The sequence below is a fragment of the Pipra filicauda genome, unplaced genomic scaffold, assembly GCF_003945595.2.
Source record: "Pipra filicauda isolate LSUMZ 115617 unplaced genomic scaffold, ASM394559v2 scaffold127_size2900866_pilon, whole genome shotgun sequence".
In the NCBI taxonomy this organism is placed as follows: Eukaryota; Metazoa; Chordata; class Aves; order Passeriformes; family Pipridae; genus Pipra; species Pipra filicauda.
The window spans coordinates 796,313-819,432 of record NW_024103740.1 but is presented as its reverse complement, the minus strand read 5'-3'; the positions used below and the strand labels follow the sequence as shown (position 1 = coordinate 819,432).

General features: G+C 35.1%; 1 protein-coding gene across 2 annotated transcripts in view; it reads left to right on the top strand.

Moving 5' to 3' along the window:
• The window catches only part of SNX29 (sorting nexin 29), a 102,415-nt gene that overhangs the window by 33,957 nt on the left and 45,338 nt on the right, over positions 1-23,120 (top strand). For both annotated transcript variants that reach the window (XM_039390104.1, XM_027743969.2), the window contains exons 15-19: positions 3,108-3,214; positions 7,463-7,579; positions 7,946-8,001; positions 8,577-8,658; positions 22,069-22,209. In XM_039390104.1, coding sequence (XP_039246038.1) covers positions 3,108-3,214; positions 7,463-7,579; positions 7,946-8,001; positions 8,577-8,658; positions 22,069-22,209 — 503 coding nt within the window. The remainder of the gene's footprint in view (positions 1-3,107; positions 3,215-7,462; positions 7,580-7,945; positions 8,002-8,576; positions 8,659-22,068; positions 22,210-23,120) is intronic.

Here is a 23,120-nt window from a genome sequence, read left to right as displayed (position 1 = left end):
CCCTGATTCATCTCTGACTGGGCTATTTGCTGTTGTGTGAGGAGTTTTGTAATGCAGATTGATGGCAAACAAAGGAATGTTATGTGATGGAATACTATCAAATTACTGCTGAGCAGAAACAATGAAGAAGTCTCTGCTTTCCTTGCTGAGTCTTCACCAAAACAAATGAAATCATTTACATGAAACTGGGGATAGCAAGAGATGATTATAAGCCCTGTTTATTTCTTCAAACTATCCTAGAGTAATATCTCCCAGTAGTGAAAATAACATACTTGATGTATTTTCCTTTTGAGGAAAATTACCGATGTAGATTTTTGTACTTATTTTTGCAGAGCATTTCCTGGTAGATGAGGTGGCCTTACTTTTTTCAATAAGAAACTTCCTAGAAAAAGCTGTCATATAAACAATAATCTGTGAATTACTGTGCTATTGGAACATAAAAATAATTATTTTGAGGAGAGAAAATTTAGTATCTCTAGGTTATACTCTTACTTTGGAGATCAGTGTGTTTGAAATAGACTCTGTATTGAGTAGTAATGAGCAGGTTTTATATCTGGAAGATAATGAGTTAGCAGCAGGCTTACCTGTTTTTCTTGGGCTCTGTGACAGAAGTGTCCACGACCAGATGAATTGGAGCTTTGATTCTGAATCCTCTCCTGGTGGGACCTGTATTTCCACTGACTACAAGAAGGTGTTTTGAGGGACGAGATGGCTTTTCAGAAATTGGCACCATCTGTCTGATGGTTTTTTAATTGTGAATATTGTGGCCCTGTGAGTGGCTATATGAATGAATAGCACTGCTCTTAAGGGCTAGTCACTATACTTATCTGGAGTTGAAAAACTTCATTCATCCTTAAAAGGATATTTGTTAGTGAGAACACATGTTTTTACTTCCGACTGTGCCGAGTGTAGTGATTCATATTAAGAATTATTCACGAAAACCATCGCTTAGGCTTCTTATAATAGCAGAAATTATCCTTCATTAAATAGTGACAGTTTCCATGATGAGTGTAATTATAGGAAAAGAAAAAAGTATTCCTAGGCTAGCTATATTCCACCATGTTAAAATTATGCAAATTAGTGAGTGGTAAGAATAGAAACTGAGTAGGATGGTCAGATTTTATAGATGAAAAAGGGGGATGGAACAGTACCAACATTTCTAAAAATGAACACATGTATGCTTTATGCTCCAAGGATATTTAATCAATCCACAGTAATTTTCTGTAATATTTATCATTAATGACCAGATTCAGCTACATGCACTATTTGTAATAATTTTTTTTAAATTCTAACTCACACATTGTATTTCTATAAAACTAGAATTATTTTCTTAGCTACCATTGAAGATTTGGGTGAAATTTTAGTAGTACTGGGGCCTCTGACTCAAAGTAAGTATTTAAGTATGTAAATAATCCCTGAGAACTAACTGCAAAAAAGAAGAGTGAGACACAAGAAGTTTTTTTCTTTTACCAGATTTGTAGAAACTATTGCACCCATGGTTTTGTATACATAATAAATAATTTTAATGATAATTAATCTTCTTCCAAATGATATCAAAACAAAAGTCTGAAGTGCATTGTTGGTTTTAGAACACTGGGTTTTTAGATTTTCTGTGAAACTATTTTGAAAGAGTCAAAATAAATTGAGCTTCTGCTGCTGTTATTTTTATCACTATAAATAGTGAAGACTCTTCATGTTTGCTACAATAAGATAAAATGCTATTGAGTATGGCTTTTAAATAGTTTCCTAAAATAATAAATGAAACTCAGCATGATACTTTGCCTTGTGGTGACTTAAAAAAGCCAAAAAACCCCATTCAGCAAATGTGATTATAAATAAATTGCCCAAGAGTCAGAACTGAGTCAAGTTCAGAATATTATATCAGCTTTCAAAATGAGTGATCACTGCCGTGGACTGAGCAGTTTGATATTGGTATTTAAATATTTAATAAATCAGCATCTTGGCTTCTCAGCCATCAGCAGGAGTTGGCTGTGTACCATTTTTCAAACCCGCTTAGATAGAATATTATTTATATAAAAATGCTGATCTTTAAAGTTTCTGGCTGAAGAACTTCAAGCAATATTTACAAGGAAAAGATCTTGAAATAGCTTTTGAATTCACTTAAAGAATAATAAACTTCTGAATGCATATATTCTTCCTCAAAGCAAAAATCAGTTCTCAGGCTTAAGAGTATTTAGTCAGATGAAATACAGTGTCTTCTATCTGCCTTCCAGTGGGTGTATATATAGTTTAGGTTTTGAAAAATAATGAAAGCATTTATTAAACTTCTCTTTTATTAGGGCTTGTTTACTTTTATGTGCTAACTTTTATTTTCTTAGAAATTTGTGGAAAAAAAAACCGAGGAAAACTTAAATCCCCTCCAAGTTCCACAAAGTTCAATTCACTTAGAACAGGCCTTCAAAGTGATCATCACTTACATAAATGATGGCTGGGAACAGGAATAGAATAAACTGTAGTTTTCATTCACTGCAGATAAAAGAAGTAATGGGCTTACATGGCAGGTGAAGGAAGTTTGATTAGCTATCAAGACAACTTTTATGAGAAGAATACTTAAATTTAAATAGATTATGCAGAGAGGTTTCTAGAAATAAATTAGACAATTAACTGTCAGGAATGGAATAACTACAGCTGATTCTGCTTTATGCAAAAACATGAAATACTGGATAGAGTATGGAATGTCCATTCTCAGCCCTGTTTTCTGTAATTTCTGTGATGTGTAAGCAGTCTGTGCAATATGAAATGATATTTTGGAAGCCAAGTAGAAAAAAATCTTAGAAGAGAAGCAGAGACTTAGTTTTAAAAGACTTTGGGCAGGATTTGCAGTTACTACCTTCATATATTACTCAGAAAACAGCCAATTGCTTTTAGTTTCCATTTTTTTTTCTAATAAGAGTACCACTCTAAATATTGCTCACAAAAAAGGCTCCTTGCAGAATTTGTATTTTAGTCCTTCTAATACTGTTTAATATTACATTCTATTTTGATACTTTTAGTAACTGTTTCTTATAGAGCTATTGCTTCTACACAGGATGTCTTAGATGTTTCTGGAACTTAACATTTTAATTTGAGGTATCTCTTTGCTTTAGTTCTGCCAAACATTTGGAGCACTGATGGTGAATTTACGATTCCAGAGCAAAAGCAAGTAGAGAACAACGAGGAACTCGCCAGCTCTTATGAAAGAAAATTGATTGAGGTAAAGTTTGTACTGCACAAATATAATAGAATCATAATTACATTATAACATTTGAAGCTTAAATGGTTTCTTGGCTTAGCTGTTATTTTTCTACTCAGTAATGTAAAAGGTAAGTCTGACTTTTTTTCTTCAAAAATAAAAGGAATGAAAAATTTAATTTTCTTGCTTTTGCGGGTAGATTTTCTTCATTCAACTTCAAGGCATATTTAAAGCCATCCAGATAATTAAAAGTACTTTTCCTAACAGAGGTACATTTTTATGCTTTGGTATGAAAATGAAGGTTTTAATAAATAAACAAGTTCCTTGAGGTTTTAACTGATGGTGGTGAAGTTGAAAACATCACAGACAGCAGGTTTCAGGTTTTGTGTAAGTTACAGTACATAATTACAGGCATTGCTGTGTTGGCACTTGAGCTTTATTTAAAATGAGAACATACTGAAATCTGTAGCTTTTTCTGTGCTTTCCTTCTGGTTTCTGATTGCCAAACCATGTTTCATTTTTGTGTTGCTTTTTGAATACTGCCTTACAGGAATGTATGATGGAAGCTACTAATTCTGTTGATATGGCCAGGTTAGAAAAAGTTCTTAAAGCAAGATTTACTTTTAAGACTAATGTAAAAGTCATTAAAGAAAAAAAGAGATAGATTAGGGTTTCATCCTAAATTTAAATACAAATTATTTTCAAGACAAAAGTGATGAAATTTAATATCTAATACTCATATCTCCTAGTAAATAATAAAAGAACATTTTTATAAAAAGTAAAAAAATTCTCTGTCTTCCTCTTGCCCAAAATACTCTGAAATTGGATACCCACATTAATTGATTAACATGAAGAGGACTAGAAATGCAGGTCATGCATCAAGGAGATTGATACAGTTCTAAAACATTCATACTTGGTTATCCTTTTTTCTCCCTAATGCATACTTGTGCTTGAGTTCTTCTGACTCCTGTCCTCTGTTCTGTACCTATCAAAAGAATATCTTAATTAAGAACACAGGTAAAATCTCTTTCAGCTTTGAAAGCCTCCTTAGTTCTACCAGGTTTGTTCTGCATGCTCAGGGATTTGTTGCTGACACTTGTGAGTTTGTGGCAGACAAACCCCTGTAACAATCCTTCTTTAGAGGTCTTACCATGGCACACAGCCTTGTAATTAAATCTTAGTTGTGTTGGAAATCAGTGTAGAAAACAGGTCTTAAATTAGTGAACTCGTCAGCACTTTTCTGTGGAATCACAAGTCCTTCTGTAGCTTTCATTAAGTGAAACTGTTACTGAGATGAGATGGAATTTCCTCTGTCCAGGGAAGTTTGGCACAAGTATGGACTTCTTTTGCGGAATTTTTGAAACAGGAAGCAATAATTGAGGATTTTATGGCTATATCAATAGATTTGTAGAATTGTCTTTGCCACTTAGAGTCTTACTGTTTTTCACTTGTAGAAAAATGGAATTATTCATTAGTGATAGGATACCTGCTCCTTTTTCTGAAGATCTTTGACTTTGTTTCTGTTGGGGAAAAATGTAGATCATCAATTTTTGAAAATGATGGAAAAATACATCCATGCTTCCCCTAAGAGCAAAAGGAAGCAACTTCCAGTTCTGTCTAGAGTTTCTTGGGAGATACAATGTTTTGTATTTTGTGACTACTGGGGGAAAAAATGCCTATATACTTGACAAAAAGTAATTGATTCAGATGTGGGTTGTGCAAAACTTCTATGAATTTTAGCTGCAAATAATACTAAAAAGAAATCTTGAATTGTTGCAAGTTCTTAAATGTTTCTCTACTCTAAGTGTGTCCTTCCAAGACAGATTGTGTTATTCAAATGCTTAGTGAAACATTCCTGGCATGTTTTAAGTTAGCAGCTTAGTCCTTTGCTGTGAAACAAGAAGTGGTATAAGCATGTTTTCTGATATGGCCACCACCAAGTCTGAATGATCATCTGTCCAAGGGAAACTTAGGTTATTTGTACTTTGATTTTTTTTTGCTTCAAATATGTTGTTGTGGAGGAAAACAACTGTGAAGATGATTGAAGTCGCAGTAGGGAAATTTGTTGCTTAAGCTTCAGTGTGGATTGAATAAAGGAAGATGTGATGACATAAGATAGAACTGAAAGAATATAATTATATGGAGACCTCTTTATTGTTTTTAGCAGACTTTGAATTACAACATTAATTTAGCTTTCTTTAATATCAGAAGTACAGCTGATCACTCCTTTGGGTTTGCTGTGGTGGTCATGCATTTTGCTTTGACAAGAAGAAGGACTGAAGTAACTTAATTACTAATAAGTGATACCTAGCAATTTGTCCTTTTGATAAGATGTAACAAGTGATTTGCTGTTAAATTTCCTTTTTATTATTTAACTTTGCTAGGGACACTTATAAATTTTTGTATTACTACTCATGCTTTGAGAGAGTTGTTGAATTTACATATTAATCGAGTCTGCAAGTAGAAAGTTATTTCAAGGACATCCAAATTCGAGAGAGAGAAGAGTCACATATAATATCGGATAGTCTGAATTTTGTTCTTCTGATAGAGACAGGCACTGAAAAATCAAACATGATTTCAGATATGCAAACTACTAAGTTTTGTATCCATTCACAAATTTGTATGTTGATTTTGAGAACCAGTCAACCAGCTGTAGTATTATGGTTTTTCTCTGTGCATTTCCAACTAGTATTTTATATTCTATTCTATATATTCTCTACCTTTTTGTGTGTAAAATGCAAGGAAGTTCTGCCTCCCAAGTCTCTGTGTAATTAAAAGTGACCTATTAGTATTAACCACAATCAGAGACGACTTATATCCTTAAATGTTACACCACTCACTTTAAATTGGAATTAGTGGTTAAACAAGTATGGAAAATAATTTATCTAGAGTAAATGGCACTATATTAGTATTTTCTCTACTATAAAGTTGGCTTAAACTCCTTTTTGCATGCGTGTTACACTGATGAATTACTGGATTTGAAGGACTCCCTCTAATGTAAAAAGAAATTGGAAAAGAATACTTGAAGTTTACCTCAGGAAAATTATTTTTATTTTTAATCAATGATGTCAGATCCTGCCTTGTCAAATTGAAGCTGCTTTTTTCTGGTTGCTTTGATTGTGTGAACAATACAGGTTGTGTGGAACAAAGCACAAAATTAAAAGTAAGCACTAAATTAAACCGAATTCAACTGCTTTATTTTGGGGAACTTCCCTGGGGAAGAGGGAAAAGGCAGAGTAATTCAAGAAAAGGAGCCCATGAAATTCATAGATAGTAATGAACTACCTCCAGAAAGGAAACTATGAACTCTTAAGAGAGTTGGCAGTAGTCCAAGTCCCTGTGATAATATTGAAGGTGCTGGATTGATATTCATCTTATTCAGCTTTGTTTCATATTGTTACCCCGTTGCCTCTGCTGTTCTCTGAGCTTTGGATGCTGGTATGAGGAGGCATTTGAAGAGCTGCTGTAGCTGCAAACAGGTGTAATGATAGTGGTGGGGCAGCTGCTGTGCCCACTGGAGGGGCCAACTGCTGAGTGCTGCTGTTTTCTTCTAACTGCTCTACACTTCACATCCCTGATGTTCACCCAGCCCTTGTCACATCCTGCATCACTTGTTGCTTTCCTAACTCCGAAATGGAGAGCACACACACAGAGCCAGACCTGGGGGCTGAAGAGGCCCCACGAGAGGCCGTGCTGTTTACCTGTGCTCAGCAACCTGTGCCCCAACTAACTGGTATTTAGGCTCCTTTGACCCCTCACAAATTTGCCTGGGATGAGTGGACTTCTAGTCCAGTGCTGTTAAAACTCCAAGTAAGAGTGCAGAATACATCACTCATGAATTATTGACAAAGTTAATGCAGTTTGTGCATTTGCATTACTCCCAGTTCAGAATACTGTGATTAGTTTGTACCTGTTGAGGGCTGTGTTCATCCAAGAATTAAACTGAGAACAAAAGTTAATGAGTGTTTTATTAGAATCAGTTGTCACAGGATCTCCCGTGACAGGAATAAAATTTAGCATAGAATTGTATTTGGTCCTATTGAGTTCAATATCACAATTACATTGCAAGGCATGAGTCAAAATTATAACAATCTCTGTTCTTAATGGTCAAACTAATGCATTAGCAATGAGATGCACTCCTTGGGAGAGTATGGCAAAATAAAACAAAACCTCAATAAAATTTGATGTACATGTAAGAAATTACAGAGTGTGATTATTTTATTTTTTTTGCAGTTTAGAGCACAATTACCTCTTGGCTTTGCTTTTCAGGTGGCTGAAATGCATGGGGAGCTGATTGAATTCAATGAGAGGCTGCACCGTGCCCTGATGGCTAAGGAAGCTCTCGTGTCCCAGATGAGACAAGAACTAATTGATTTGAGAGGCCCGGTGAGTGTTTGTTTATGGCACTGTAGAATCTACCACTCTGGAATAAGCTCAAACTCCTGATGAAATATATAACAGCTTATAAGAAATAGCAGATCTAACAACACCTACCTTGGTATTTTTGATAGGATTTGATTCCCGTTTCTTTACAAAACTATAAGCAAATTCTAACACAAAGGACTCACAAGGGGTGATGTGTTCACAATCCATCTGAACGATTTTGTTTTTCTTTTATTGTTTCTCAGTAATAATTTTTATTGGCATTTATAAAATTGAATGTTGAATTGTAATTTCTTTATAATATTGTGCTTTCTTAGTTGAAAACCTAATAACCAGTGTGTGGGAATTATTTCTGTTTTGTAAACACAGGTCCCTGGAGATTTGAGTCAAACATCCGAAGATCAGAGTTTGTCAGATTTTGAAATGTAAGTTTAGTAATTAATGAATTTTTCTCTTCATACTGTCTTTATGGCAAAGAAGAATAAGCAAGCAGATTTCATAATTGGCTTTTCCTATGTTATTTCCAATAACTGAATTCTTAGCTGTTCTGTTATTAAAAGTATGGAGAGCTGCACATTTCATGCCCTAGTGTAGTTTTTAATAATGTTGAATGCAAGGAGTTTGGATTTAGCTGAGTTTTGTGGACCAAAATGTTGGATTTGATGAAATGAATGATTTTTGTTTCATGCATATAATCAAAAGTAGTCAAATCCATGCTGTGAAAAAAGAAACAAAACCCAGAAAACCTGCAGAAGGAATTGTTTCGGTGCTCTATATCAGTGCTCTATTTCAGTTGGGTTAATTTTAGGGAACACTTTTAAATACAGCACATATAAAAAGTTCAGGCAGAACTCCAATTTTTCTGATACTTCATTTGAAATGTTAAGTTGCTTTGTTGGTCACTTTGATCATTATCTAAACCATTGGATGTATGAATTGCTTTGCAATTCATACTCATAAATATGATTCCCTGTTTTAAGTTTTTCTCTCTCCTCCTCAGATCAAATCGTGCTCTTATTAATGTTTGGATTCCCTCAGTCTTTCTGCGTGGAAAAGCTGCCAATGCATTCCATGTTTATCAGGTAAGTGATAAGATATATCTCAACACAGATTTTGTGTAAAAGCTTCTGACTGAAATAGAACATTTTAATAATTTAAAGATCTCCATATAATTTCATTAGAGATCAGCTAATGAACAGGCAGCAGTAACTTCATATATATTCAACCATAGGATTGTGTTGATTATCCAAATAGCATATTTGGAGGGTTGACTTTTAGTAGTTTAATACTTTAAAAGCATGCTAATAAGATGACTACATTGGTCAGGGAGTGCAGCAATTCAATGTTAATCAGTAATGCCTTCTTCAATGTGCATGTACATGTTTTATTTCAATTTTGGAGATAGCAATGACCAGAAATATTGCTTGACAGACAGACAGGTGTGGCTTACTGTAGTAGCTCACTTAAAAACGTTTGGAATGATGAAACAAGTCTTCACTGTGTGTCATTGAGTGTGTTCATAGTGTGCTCTGCTCAGGCAGGTCTGAATTTAGGGGTTTGTGCTCTAGCCTGACTTGCAGTTGAGGCATTGAAACCTTATACTGTTCCTTGATTCCTGGATTCTTGACACTCCATGGATAGAATGGCAGGGCAAACTTTAAACACTCTTTAATATGCTGTCCCAGGCTGTTTGTATTTCTTTATTTGGGGATTATTAGCAGCTGCAAAATTTCTCCACTTTTGTTTCAGCCACATGTAGTTAGTTCTGAACAAGACTGCTGGAGCTTGTTAACATTCCTCTCACTCTGAATGGTGGTTTTTGTAGAATTTTGAATCATTTATAAAGTGTTGGCAGATAGTTGTAAAATATAGGAAAACACCCACCTTCTGGCCAGTAATAGAGAATGAAAAATAAGACTTTAGGTAATGGAAAGAAAAGCTGACAGTATGGAACAGTTAGTCATTTGTTCAAAACCACTGAATAATCAATCAAATTCAGATGCACAAGTGAGTGTGGAAACCTGACTTGCTGACAGGAACAATAATTGTTCTCTTTCTGGCTTTCACATGTTCCTCCATTCTGCTGTCACTAGCTACACATTCTCAAACCCAGACATCAGTCTGCTAACACAGAAATGATTAAAAGCCTCAGGATCTCACCCCACCAAATCTCTGCTACTCTTATAATGTAGCAGTTCCATGACCACTAGAAGAGCTCTGGTTTCTCTTGCTTATTTCCCAGGTTGCTCTGTTTTATTCTTTTCATCCTGCTGGAGCGGGGAGGTTGGGCCAGATGACCCACTGTGGTCCCTTCCAACCTGACTCATTCTGTGAATTCTTTGAAGAACTTACTGTATTTTTAATTTCACTTGTAAGTTGGTATTGAATTAGTTACTAAAGAGCTCAGTACTTGTCATGCAGTTTGACTGAACATGACTATATGAGTGGCATCATGAAAGCCTGGAAATTATGCACAATTCACATATAGTATAGATGTTGTGCATGTTCTTTTTCAATAGGAAAAGTGCAAAAAGCTTCTCAATTGGCGAGAGGTTCATTACTTTGCCCAAAATCTGCAGGAGTGAGTAGAGGATTAGATGTTCCTCTCAGACTTCATCTGTTACTTGTCATCAGTGGAAAACAAAGAACTTGTAATTGAAGGATAAGCCTCTGGAGAATAGGAAAAAAGGAAGCAAAATATTGCAAGTTTCTAAAAGATTGGAAATTCTGGGTCTGCAAAAAGACAATTTTGAGAATTCTGTTAGATTCTTTATGTCTACAGTATAAACTCATAATGTTTGACATTCATAGAGTGCAAAATTGGTATATATGAAAAATGTACAAGTTCTTTTGAATATGCTCTATTCATTACCTATTCACAAAAGCAATTTACAGATATATGTAATGTGAAAAGTTAAATATAGCTATCTAGAATACACATGGAATGTAGTAAGACCAATTTGTCTTTAATTACAGAATAGCACAGAATTCTTCTGGTGAACAGTTGTCCATTTGCTCAACTTTGTCTTTTAATTGTTCAAAAAAAAGCAAACAAGAATTATCTGTAGAAGTGACTTAAAGCTTCCATAATTCTTATTAAACTTTGATCATTGTACCTGTTGTGATCTTTCCTTGTGGAAGAATGGATTAATGGCATTCCTACCACTTTTTGATCTCAGTAACAGATGCGTGACTGGGAAGAGTATCTGTCTGGCAAATAGCTTTGTTTTCTACCACTGTGCATGTGAAAAAAAGAAATTTTCCTAAATAAACATATGCTCTGAGGATAGAATGTGATGAAACATCTGAAGTGATTGCCACCTCTCTGATCAGTTATGTAGTCACATACTTGCTGAATATATATTTTACATTTTATAGTGACCAGGAAAGCATTAATTTATAAAACTTCAATAACAGCACTGTGCATTTATCTTGTTAAATCTGTGCCAAAACATGTGCTCCTGATTACAGAGAATTTGATTCAATGTTGAAATTGTGGAAGGGGGTATTTACCAGGCTACCAGTATGTACTGAAAGACAAGGACTGGGGGTGCAATTAGGATAAATGATTGAGCTCATTTGCGAGAGTCCTCTTATTCATAATAAACATTATTTTTACTGCTTTATCATTTATTTCTCCAGCGGCAGAAGATTAAAAGGCACATAAAACTCTTTGTATCAGCTACATGAGAAATTACTTGTGGTATATCAATGTAAAGGAAAGTAGCAATACTGCAGAATGTTGATGTTAGTGAGATCATTACCAACATCTTTTCAAGTTGAGATTTCTCTGCCATTAGTTGAGTGACCATAACTTGAGGTGCAAAAACTGACTCTTGGTTGTGCTGGTTAATTCTGAGAAAAAGGTGTCAAATGAACTTTGAAGAAAGCCAAAGTGTGCCAGCTGGAAGAGGCAAAGTTTGAAATTTTGGGTTTGGTTAAGCATAATTTTTAGATATGCTAAGTACTGACAATTGTAGTTAAAGCTAATTGGAAATTAGCCTTAAGGTGCTTAACCTGACTGCAAATTAGCTCATGTGTGTAATACTATTAAGGGAAGATGTGGTTACCAAATGAAGGTGTTACAGAAGGGCACGGACCTTGCCCACTGCTTTTCCAAATGCACTTCATGTAAATGTATTTCTAACATGGCTTGATTTCTTCTGCATTTTCTGTTACTGGAAAGCTGAAGAGATTGACCCCCTCTGCCCTCCTGTTATGAGGCACCTTGTTAACCTTTGCTGATTTGAAATTGTGTATCTCTGGAGCATTTCACTTGCTGCAGAGAGCAGGACAGTGAGCCAGGGCAGACTCGCTGTGTCACAGTTAGTGTTGATGCACTTTAGAATCCTTGTGCCTCTTCTGTCCCTTTTTGATTATAAATTAATATTTTCTAGCAGAAAATAAACTACTGTGTACATATCACTCGCCTTGGAAATGACCAAAAGAGGGTGGAAAGAATTGCAGAGCACCTCAAGTAGTTTGGAAAACGATGAACCCACTGGTTCCACTGTATCTGTCATCTGTTTCCATGGACTTATCAGTGCTTCTTAAGAATATAAGAATTAGGAGAAATAAACCCAGGTTGCTGTGCCTCTGTGAAATCAATGCCAATTTTGCACTTGTGCTTCTTAAACAGGAAAAGAAATTAATGGCATGTTGATTTGCATGTCAGGAGGGGCCTGACCTGGACAGGATAAGAACAGACTCCTGCAGGAATTGTGTTGTGGTGTTTGCTTTATTTTTTTAATTTATTGCAGATTTGCAATGCTGCTTTGAAGGGCATTTCAAAGCATTTCTTTTTGTGTCACATTAACGTTTTGGTCTGTTTCAGATGTCATGTTCAAAATCAGTACATCTTTCATCCTTAAAAACACCCAGGTGTTGTTCTTCTGTGAATATAGATGGAAAAGTTTCCAGCTCCAGCCCACTTGTCACATAGTTTCAACCATCAAATAGTTCTTTAAATTTCTGTTAAGGATTAAAGATTCTGGTCAAGCTCAGAACTCTGAAAGCAAGCAACATTTTATAATGAATCCTATTAGATGTGGAAATTTCAATCAGACCTCTGTATTTGTAGAGTTACACTGCACTCTTGCAGTAATGTTTAACTGGCAGAATTAACTTCTTATGAATACTAAGGGCTTAAAAACAAGGTCTAGAAGCAACCAAATTTTATGCTCAATTTGAATGACTGAGTTAAAGGGGGCAGTTGTGAGCAGCAGATAATTCAGTGCTCACAGAGTAGCACTATCTAGTACTCTTAAAAATTAGCAGAGCCATAAACCTATATCATTCAACTGTGGATCTTACAGCAATTAGAAGGTGTAGAAATTTGGGGGGAAAAGCTATTTAGAATGGGATATGCTCTTCAGTGCAGTTACTAAGTTCAGTTAAAAATATTAAATATTAAAAATATTTTTCACTTGTTTTCTCACAATTGAAAGTAATAACAGAAAAATGCACATTTTAAAATCTGTTTTCACCATGGAGTTTTTATGGGTTATTCCCATTCTGGATTATTGCTTGTGGAGAATTGGCAGATTGTCTGTTTTAAATGAAATGCCAGTAGCAGATCTTGTTGAACTAATAAAGAATAAATCTCCACGTGCAGTGCACCAGGAATTTAAAGGTGAAATAGCTGAAAAATAACTGATAAATAGCTTGTGACTTGCATACTAGAAGATTTTAAAGTGTCTAATCTGACAATTTTTAAAAGGGTTGAGGGAAGTCTGAAAACCAACTTGTTACAAATCATTAGGAAAGTGGTGGAAAACTAGAAAACTCTATTTTGCTGTTTATAATCTCTGGTTTATCTGTTTGCAGTTCTAGTTCTCTCCAAAGAAATATATTAGAAATGGAAAGAATATAGGTGAAAAATGAAGCCTTTTCATTGGAAGAACATATTAGAAATTCTCAGCCTGCATGAAAGACAACTGAGAGGGGAATACAATAGCAGTCTTTCAAATCATGGAGGAAAGGGAGAGGTTTTTAACCGTTTCAAAATGCAAATTGGAGCACCCATAGAAACTACTGCCTTGCAGTTCCAAAACAAGTGCATGACAGTGGTTTTCTCCACAGCATATAATTGGGGTGAATACTGAAAGTTTACATGGGTCTAGAAAATAATTGAACTAATTGAATTGAAGAAAAAACAATCCAAACACAAAGACATGACTTATTTCTTAGGAGATCCCTGGGTCGCTATATTTTGGAAGACAGGCAGTTTTTCTGGATGAATATCACTGTACCTTTTGTTCATGTTTAAGTGTACTGAATAAAATATATTTTATAATTCACCAAGGAGTTTTCTGAACTGTTGAAATCAGTATACCTTGCTGTGAGAGTAGGGTGCAAGAAACCTGGGGGTCATGGTGTAACTAAACATGACTTACTCTTGGAATGTTTTGCTAATAATGACTAATTTAATCCTAGAATGGAAATATTGTGATGATGAAACATCTTTCCTTCCACTAATGTTTATCTCCTATGCATGGCAAGCTCATTGTAAATGTTTTCAGAGCACATCCTCTCTCTTTATACTTGCTCAGATTTGTTTTGCCTCAGGTTTAGGTTGTAACTGCTGTCGTGTCATTCATTAGTGCTGATGGATTACTCGTACAATTAATGTTGCACCTGAGTAGAGAAATTAATTAGATGACCAGTTGATGTCCTTATTACGAATCAACAAATCATTAGGATTATTTAGACTTCACTGGATGAAATTATCTAGGCTGTGACAGGAGCTCAGACTGGATTGTCATGACTGGATCTTCTAGCAAGGACATCAGAGCAACTGTAGTTATCCAAAAGAAGGTTCAGAGGCTTATTCTCTTGCAAAGTTTGTGATGGTTATTACTGAGTGGCAAACTGCTTAGTTATAAGCGTTGAAGGACCTAACCACATATGGAGTAACTAATATATTTTGTACAAAGTAACAGTTAAGGAAGCCTAGTCCTTTAAACACACAATTTAAATAAAAGGTATCTTTGTAAAACCAGGGTCATGCTGACAAAATTTTCTCTTCTGAACAGCGTGTCTCTCTAGTTAACTAGTTGCTTTCTGGTGACTGCTTTTTGTGATCTATGCAGTTTGATGCCCATCTTTTTAGTGTAGCACATGCTGCTCAGTCAGCCTACCATTAGAAAATTATTTTTTGTCTAATATATTCACAAGGATAAAGACAGAATCCACATCAGAATAAAAAAATAATTTTGCATTTACATTTTACCTCTAGATGGTGATAGTTAGATGCAGTTCCTTTAGTGTCTGTGAAGCGAGTTGATTATTGCAATAATATTATTTTGTCATATTTCTCAACTGTAGAGTATCTTATTTTCTGTCTACATATGGATTCCACTTTCCTGTGAAGTGTACAGCAAATGCCATTAGTCATGCCTTTTGTTGCTATAATTACCAATGCCTGACACTTAAGATAATGAAACTGAGATTTTATGATTCTTAAAGTGATATCAATATTTAAAATGGCTTCTTGCAAATATGCCTTGTTTGCAGAGTAGTGAACACTTCAGATTATAAACCAAATAAGATTAAAGATTAACATGCTAATCAGACAAGACTGTTACCATTTGCATATGAATAGGACTCCCTAAGATTGTAATCAATAAACATTTCTTACAATGTTTTTATTGATTTGACTATCTTCAGTCTTACCGTTTAATACTGACCAAGATATTTACTCATAATATTTCTTTTTATATGACTTTAAATGATGTTTTCCTCTCCACTCTCTCTGAAGAAGGAGCATTATCCCTTCATATGGAGGGGCCGTTAGCACAGAATCATTTTGGTTGGAAAACACCTTTACAACATCGAGTCCAACCATTAACCCAGCACTGCCAAGTCCACCTTTAAACCATGTCCTTAAGTGCCACATCTACACATCTTTTAAATCCCTCCAGAGGTGGTGACTCCACTCCTTCCCTGGGCAGCTGTGCCAGGGCTTGACAACCTGAGTGCTGACCTTTAGTTTACAGCCAAGCCAGCATAGCCTCAGTATTTCATCAAGGGTAGAAGTCTTAACAATGGGAGGCAATGCACTGGCAGTCAGTAGTTGAAAGGTAAGCAAAGAGTTGCAAAAATTAAACCCAAAGTTGAATTTAATTCTCCTGATGTATGATGAATTGCATGGCTGTAGCAGCTGCAGCACTAAGCAGGCAAAAAGGAGAAATAAATAGTCTTCTAATCACATTCCATTTCAGTGCAGCTCAGGGCAAGGAGAGAAGAAAATGAAGTAGAATGATTTGGAGAATTTGAAAGAAAAATATGGCTCATGGCATTCTGAACGAGAGTGGTTTTAGAGTGTGTAAGCCAAGAAGGTTGAATATCCCACTTTTTCTGCAGTGGAATCCAAGGATGTGTCAGAGAAGCATAAGAGAAAGCATAGAGGAGAAAAATATTTAAATAACTGGAATTGAGGGAATATACAAGGATGAGATCAGTCCTTGGAGACTTTTATAATTATTTATTTTCTAAAGGAGACCATAATACAACTTAATACATTGATTTGCTTATTGAAATGCTGAATTCAAAAAATACTGGGAAATTAAAAGCAGAATTTTTATTTTCAGATTATTTTATAACTACTACAGAAAGAAGCAAATAATTTAGATCCAATTAATAACTCAAATAAATATTAGCTATCTTGTTCAGAAATGGATTGGTGAGAGAGCTTCCTTTCCCTTGCCAGAGCACCCAAAATATTCCATTTGGAGAAAAAGGCAGCACTATTTTCTCCTCTGCAGAAACTTCTTTCACTGCAGCAGTTGTCATGCATTGCCATGACTGTATTGGTTCAAAGTGCACGTTTGTGCAATGATGTTAATTATTTTGGCTTCTTATAGGTCATATTGCACTGTTGAAAAGACCTTATTATGTTATTGAGTGATTTTTTTTTTTTTTTTTTGCTGCTGATTTGATTTGTATATATAAAGACAAAAAGTATTGGTTCCATCCAGCAAAAGCAAAGGCAATGCTGCCTTTGTTCTTTAGGGACCAGTCACTGTAGTGCTGTTCTGGGGAGCAGAAGCAGAACTGGGACTGCAGAAGCCCAGTGAACATCACTCTGCACATGTGTAATTGGGTGGAGAAGCCTAAAATGCATGACAATTTTCTGTTTAGTAGAGCAATATTGGCTGTTTTTAAGGCTCATGCTTTGATGTGCACTGTGTCATATATTTGACACTGTATTGTTCATTTTTTTGAACTAAATAACAAAACCTTGAAGATTTAACATAACAAAATGTGTTCTAGTATTTGCAGTCTTTGTGCAAGTAGATAAAATGGTCATATTGAGATAAAAGCTTATTCACTTTAATTCCTGGTATGTCTCTATGACACACAAAAAGCTGCTCATATCACAGCTGAAAAGTTTCATTGTTCCATTTGTTTTTCATTATGCAGAAATTCTTAAATTGGATCATTTTCAAAGGGGGAACTTAACCATAAATACAGTCCTGCAGCTGTGTCAAAATATAACTTGCATTTGTATTCATTTCTCACACTTCAGAGGTAACTTTGGAGAACTGAGCTTGAATTTATATTCTAAACAGAATCCCATTCTCCTGAAGTAAAGTCAAGAAATGAAATCAGTTCTTCCTTTTTTTGTGATATGCTTCCCCTTTGGATTCATACCTTTTACTTCTTCTCTATGTTTTGAGTGTAGATATATATAATTTTGATAGAAACCTCCTAAATAGATTGTCACTCCTATTTTATAATGTGCTTTCCTGAGAGGAAAAAAAGATAGTTCCAATCCACTGAAGACAATTATTTCTAAATAGTGAACTTTGATCAAAATCTCTTTAATTTAGTGTTCCTGAATAATTAAGATGTACATTAAAGTTGAGTCAGAGTTTTAAGAGTTAAAAAAAACTTTATTAGTATAAAGGTAAAACTATGGATCAATGGTACTCCAAATTTTAGAGTGTTATTTAAAAGCAAATGTAAAGAAAACATTCACTAGTCAAGCTTAGCTGAGTTAACAGTGAAAAATAAAGGTGCCAATGTGCATGTAATGTTTTTGTATTCATGCTGATTGGGTTGTCTCTACCAAACCAGTTGCTAATTTTTCTTTTTGTTGTCACATGCTTGGGCATTGGTTTGAAAGTAGGTAACAAACAAGAGGACCTCCAGAAAACTCTCTTTTATTAGTGGGGGAAAGGAAGTTAGAAATACAGTAGTATAGAAAGAGTAGCTTTTTTCTCTCACCCTTTTTTTATCCCCTGGTAATGCTCACTGAGGTGGTAAAGGTCACAGTAGCTTCCTTAGTGTAGATCAGTCTCCTTTGCATTCTTTATGCTGTCCAACATTTTTTTCCTGTGCTTCTAAGGCAGCTATGACCTTGTCCAGCCTAGGATTTGTTCTTTACAAACATTCTCAGTGTTCTTTATGTCCTTTGAAGTGTTCTGCTGCTGAGTTGTCACAAGTTCTCTTCCATCTTGTGCCACTGAATTTTATATGTGGTTTAGTAGAGTTTCACTACTCACCTTCCCTTAGCATTGTTCCCTCCCTTTCTGACATTTTTCTTGCCTCAGGAATAGGCCATGGACTCGCAAGGACTTTAACTTCAGCATTTCTGTATTTGTGGAGCTCACATAAAGAGTTCTCTGGCAAGAATTCATTTTTTTTTTATATGTTCAGATCATCCTACCAGGAAGTTCCCCATATTTGCAGGGAAGATTCAGGAGTAACTTCATTTAGGGGAGATCCTTCTTGATGCCTAATCTGCAATTTCTATAACCATGAATGTCATTGCAACAGAAGAAGGTCTTTAATATCCCAGTCAGTGTCTCTTGCTACTCACTGCATTGAGAGGGACACAAAAGTGAATCCTCAATATACCAATCTATATTTTTGCATCAAAAAGAAAAGCACCCACATTGGACTCCTACAGAGCTGAAGAACGAGTGTTGGTTGCAAGCATTTGGTCTGTGTACACTGGAATGGAGCAACTTGGAATTTTGGCATTTGTCCTTTATTTTCCTCAGGCTTTTATACATAAGTAGCAAGGAACTGTGTCAACTGTTACTAGTCCGTAACCAGGACTTGTTAACAGCATTTTGGACTCAGAACTGCTTAGAAGATTTCTTAACTTATTAAAGAAACTTTTGGCTCAAAAAGCAGGACCATGGGAGTAGGATTTTTCATTTCAGTATGCAATCAGTAAACCAGTGCTTTCAAATTGAGTCTCAGAAGATTTTGGGCGTTTCAGTAATATTAAGTTAGCTGATAGTTGGCTGATAAACACAATATTAAATTGTAACTGTTATTGCTATTGCTCTCCAAATCTTTGACTTCAGATGTTTTTGTGATGAGAAAATAACAGACTAATTCATTATACATACTTATTAACTGAAATTTTTCTTGGAGCTGCTGTAAATCATAGCTACAGAAAGGTTACCAATCAATCTTTACATGGGAGACCTAAATGGAAAGTGCTCTGAAATTAACAGCAGAAGCTCCTTAACTAATTTTTTGATACTCAAGAGAATATTAAAATAAAATCTTTTGTCTACAAACAAATAAGCATTCTAGCAGTGATTTTGATTGAGTCTGTAAGTTTTCATTACCTTGAAAATTACTTAACTAGGTTAGGAAGTGAATAATATCAGGAAAACACGGGCATTAGAAAAGAATTGTAATGATTTAGAATTGATTTTTTTTAAAATTGATCAGAGAATAAGGACTAAGAGTAGTCCTTTAAACTTTCTATAAGATGTTCTTAAAATACTGTTCTGTAATTATGTGTCATTTGTAAAAGTATTTGCTGTAGCAAAAGGTGGTGTTGCTCTGGGGTACAGTGAGATAATTTGGGACAAAAAGACACAAAAGTATCTGTTGGCAACTACAGATTTCACTAATTTCCTATCAAAAGACCGTGAATGAAATTGTGGATGCCTTGAAGATGATGGGAAAAGACCTAATGACTTTTGACACAATTTCAAACCATACATCTCAAGTTGCTTGATTTAGCATTATTTCAAAATTCTGTCTGCAAAAGTAATCCTTCCCTGATCTTCCTGTGCTGGTATGATCTGTATTTGAGGTAAAAGGGGATAACTGTGTGCCTTAAATGACTACACTAGGATAAGTTTATCCAAATAATTTTATATTTAGTATTTGCTCTGTTTGATTTCCCAACTGAATTTGCATTGTCTTGCAATACCTTGGCAAGGGAATAGCATTCCCTTCTTTGATAACGAAGGTTTAAATCTGTACTGCATCATGAACTTCAATATACCTTTCATACTCTGTTATATGATTGTCAATAAATTCAATATGGCACAGGGCTCCAAATGTTGCATTTTCATTTCTTACTGCTTAAATGAAATCAATGTCTGTGTACATAGAAGAACAATAAGAAATTTTCTAGTGGTTTTATCTAAGAAATTAATCTATGGTTTTGCAGTCCTTAAAAATTTCAATTACAGTGTACCAGATTCCTTAATGAGTTAACTGTGGGTTACAGCTTAACAGGTAATGTTGAACTGCATGATTCACCAAATCACATGTGCAAAGATAACTGCTTAGTTAAATTAAGGTTTCCATATTAAATGACTTAGTTAAAAATAATTGAAGTTTTTTTTTTTAATTGTCCCCACCCCCCCAGGGAAATTGAATCATGAATCTTGGGAATGTATACAAAATTCCAAACAATGTACTGGTGGAAGTGAGAACAGGCAGGGAGAGGGGTTAGATATGTTTAATATAGTTTTTACTGCATTAAATAAATTTTATTAGAATTATGCAAAATACTTGCATCTCATATATCCCTTCATTTGCTTTGAAAGATGTACTTAATTGTTCAAACAGATGGTCCTGTAGGAGTTTAATTATCCTGGCCTTATTTTCAAAGTGGAAAAGAAATCTGAATACTTCTTGCAGACTTACTATTGTGGTTCCATCATTACACTGTCTGAATTCTTGTTACCAAAACCAGTTGAATTTTTGTTTACATCTGCATTTGTAATTCACACAATACTCTGAATCTTTTGAATTCTTAGATGTGCTAATTTTGGAATTGTAGTATTCCTTTTTTTGGAATTGCAGTATTCCTGTAGAAAATGTATTAGTATTTTCTACACTGAAATAGTCTAATGTGGCAGAATGATGTCTGCATGATATATTGCATTTTGTTGCAAGGGTAGAAGCCTCCTATAAATTTGAAAAACTAGGTGTCTGCAGGAATAAAAGGACTTGATAAAGACCAAACCAAAGGAAGGCTGCATGAGCTGCTTTTGTGGGAGGAGGCATTCACTTGACATCCCTTGATCTCTGAAATACCACAAGTCCTTAGTAAAATATAATTTCTTTCTAAGGACTTGTCAAATGTAGAGAAGAAGGACCATGTTAATGTTTCAATCCCCAGGAAAAGCTGCGATTCACTGTTGAAATCGGCCACATCAAAATCCAAAGTTCATTTTCTCTGAGTATTCCCCAAAATACCGTTGTTACTGCCCACTCCTCGGGGTTGCTTTTTCACATGAGGGTTCTCCTGATCCTTGTCTTACAGCTTCCTAATGAATTCCTGGGGGTTTGTGGAGCAGCAGGGCAAGGCAGTGCCATCAGGACCATTTCAGCTTCATTCCCGGTGCAGAATATTGAGATTATTGACACACACACCAGAAGGGATAAGTGACAGATTCTAGAAAGCAGCGAGGAAAAGGTCACTCTGGATCTTGAGTTCTGATGCTTGGTTTAGAGTTTCTGATGTGCTGTTTCAGCGTTCTTTTAAACTGTAGGTTCATTCCTGTAGAGGAAAGGTTATTCCCCTAGAAAAGAGTGAAAACTCAGTTTTCTGGAAGTATATTTCACTTCTCCGTGAAATTTTCCCAGAGAATGTGAATATTTAGCATGTAATTGGTAATATGCTCATGAAATAATGAGTGGCAAACAAAAGCAGAATCACAAAAACTACAGCTGTGTTAAATTATACTTAATGTCCTATACAAGCAGAAAGAATGAACTGTGTTTATTTTCCAAACAATAAAATTTCTAGTTTAGTTTTCGATGTAATTTTGTTAGGAAGTAAATTAAGTTTCATACTTGGGATAAAATTATGTTTTGAAATTCTGATGCTACAAAGCTAATTTACAAAGTTGAAGAACTGTGTTGAGGACACAGAAATCAATTTTATAGTGGTATTAAATTATTTTTTTCCTTTGGTCACTGGGTAGCAGAATATGCTGGAAACCATGGTAACAAAAAGTGCTGCCATGGTTGCCCCAGAGTCATGTTCAAATAAGCAAGCTGTGTTTGTCTTGATTAAAATAAGAGAAAGAAAGAAAAAGAAAGGGAAAAAGAGAGAAAATAAGGTTAATGACCTGTACAATAGGAACAGCAAAGGCCCAGTCAGAGCTGTACCTGGAATTTCTAGTGCTGTTGCATCACACGAGGCTTTGAGGAGTGAGGAGATGCATCATCTCAGGGTTTGTCTTTACACTGTTTCCTTCCATGTCTGTATTTTGCAGGTTTATATCAGGATAAAGGATGATGAATGGAATGTGTATCGAAGATATGCAGAGTTCAGAAGCTTGCATCATAAATTACAGAGTAAATACCAGCAAGTGAGGACTTTTAACTTTCCACCTAAAAAGGCCATTGGAAACAAGGTACTTGAAAGAACTCACAGTATCAGTAAAAGCCGGGGGAAAAAACCTCTCTCATTCATACACAAATAAAAGAGGTGACTCATAAATGTTTTTACACCTGCTAGACAGTACCTGCTATTTTTATACAGACTTTCCCCTTTCCAGGTGCAGGTTCACTGATGTAGGTAATGCAATGATTTTTCCACTTACTGAAAAGAAAACTGGTTCTATTAAATGAAATATTCATGACATACACAATAAACAAATGCAGAGAACCTCAAAAACTGTGCTGGACAGCTCCATATGTAAAATAAAGTCTCTACTACATTTTTTTTTTTTTTAAATGGCAGCAATTAACAGTGGTGAGTAATTAATTAAATGTTTCTGTTGCAATTTTGTGTTAGAAAAATCATCTTTGCTAATTTGTGTGAGATAATACAAAATTTCAAAAACAACTAGAAAAAAATTTATAAATTCCTTACTCACTTTGGGATGTCAATGAATTGGACTGTGAGGGTTTAAAGGTAGTAACTGATCTGACTCCAATGGTTTCCCACGTGTACTCCAAAAATGAGCAGGTGCTGTGAAAGGGCAGTAATGCACATCATCTGGAATAAGTGATGGTGATGTAAGTATATTAAAATGAATCAGTAAAACCTGCAGTTCTGTTTGCTTGGCATAAAGTCCACTGTTAATGTGGTTGTTCATTGCCTGCGAACCTGGGAAATGAAAATACTTATGAGATCTTTTCTGGGTTTTTTTTTTTCATCTGTTAGAAGCTCATGCATTTTTCATTTAATTTTTAGTGGATGGTTTTGTAATAGAAACAATGTATTTTCTTCTTTGTTACATAACTAATTCTCCTTTTTTGAAGTGATGGAGTATCAACCACTTCAGTAAATTACAAAAGCCGCCTTTTAAGCTTTTTTTTT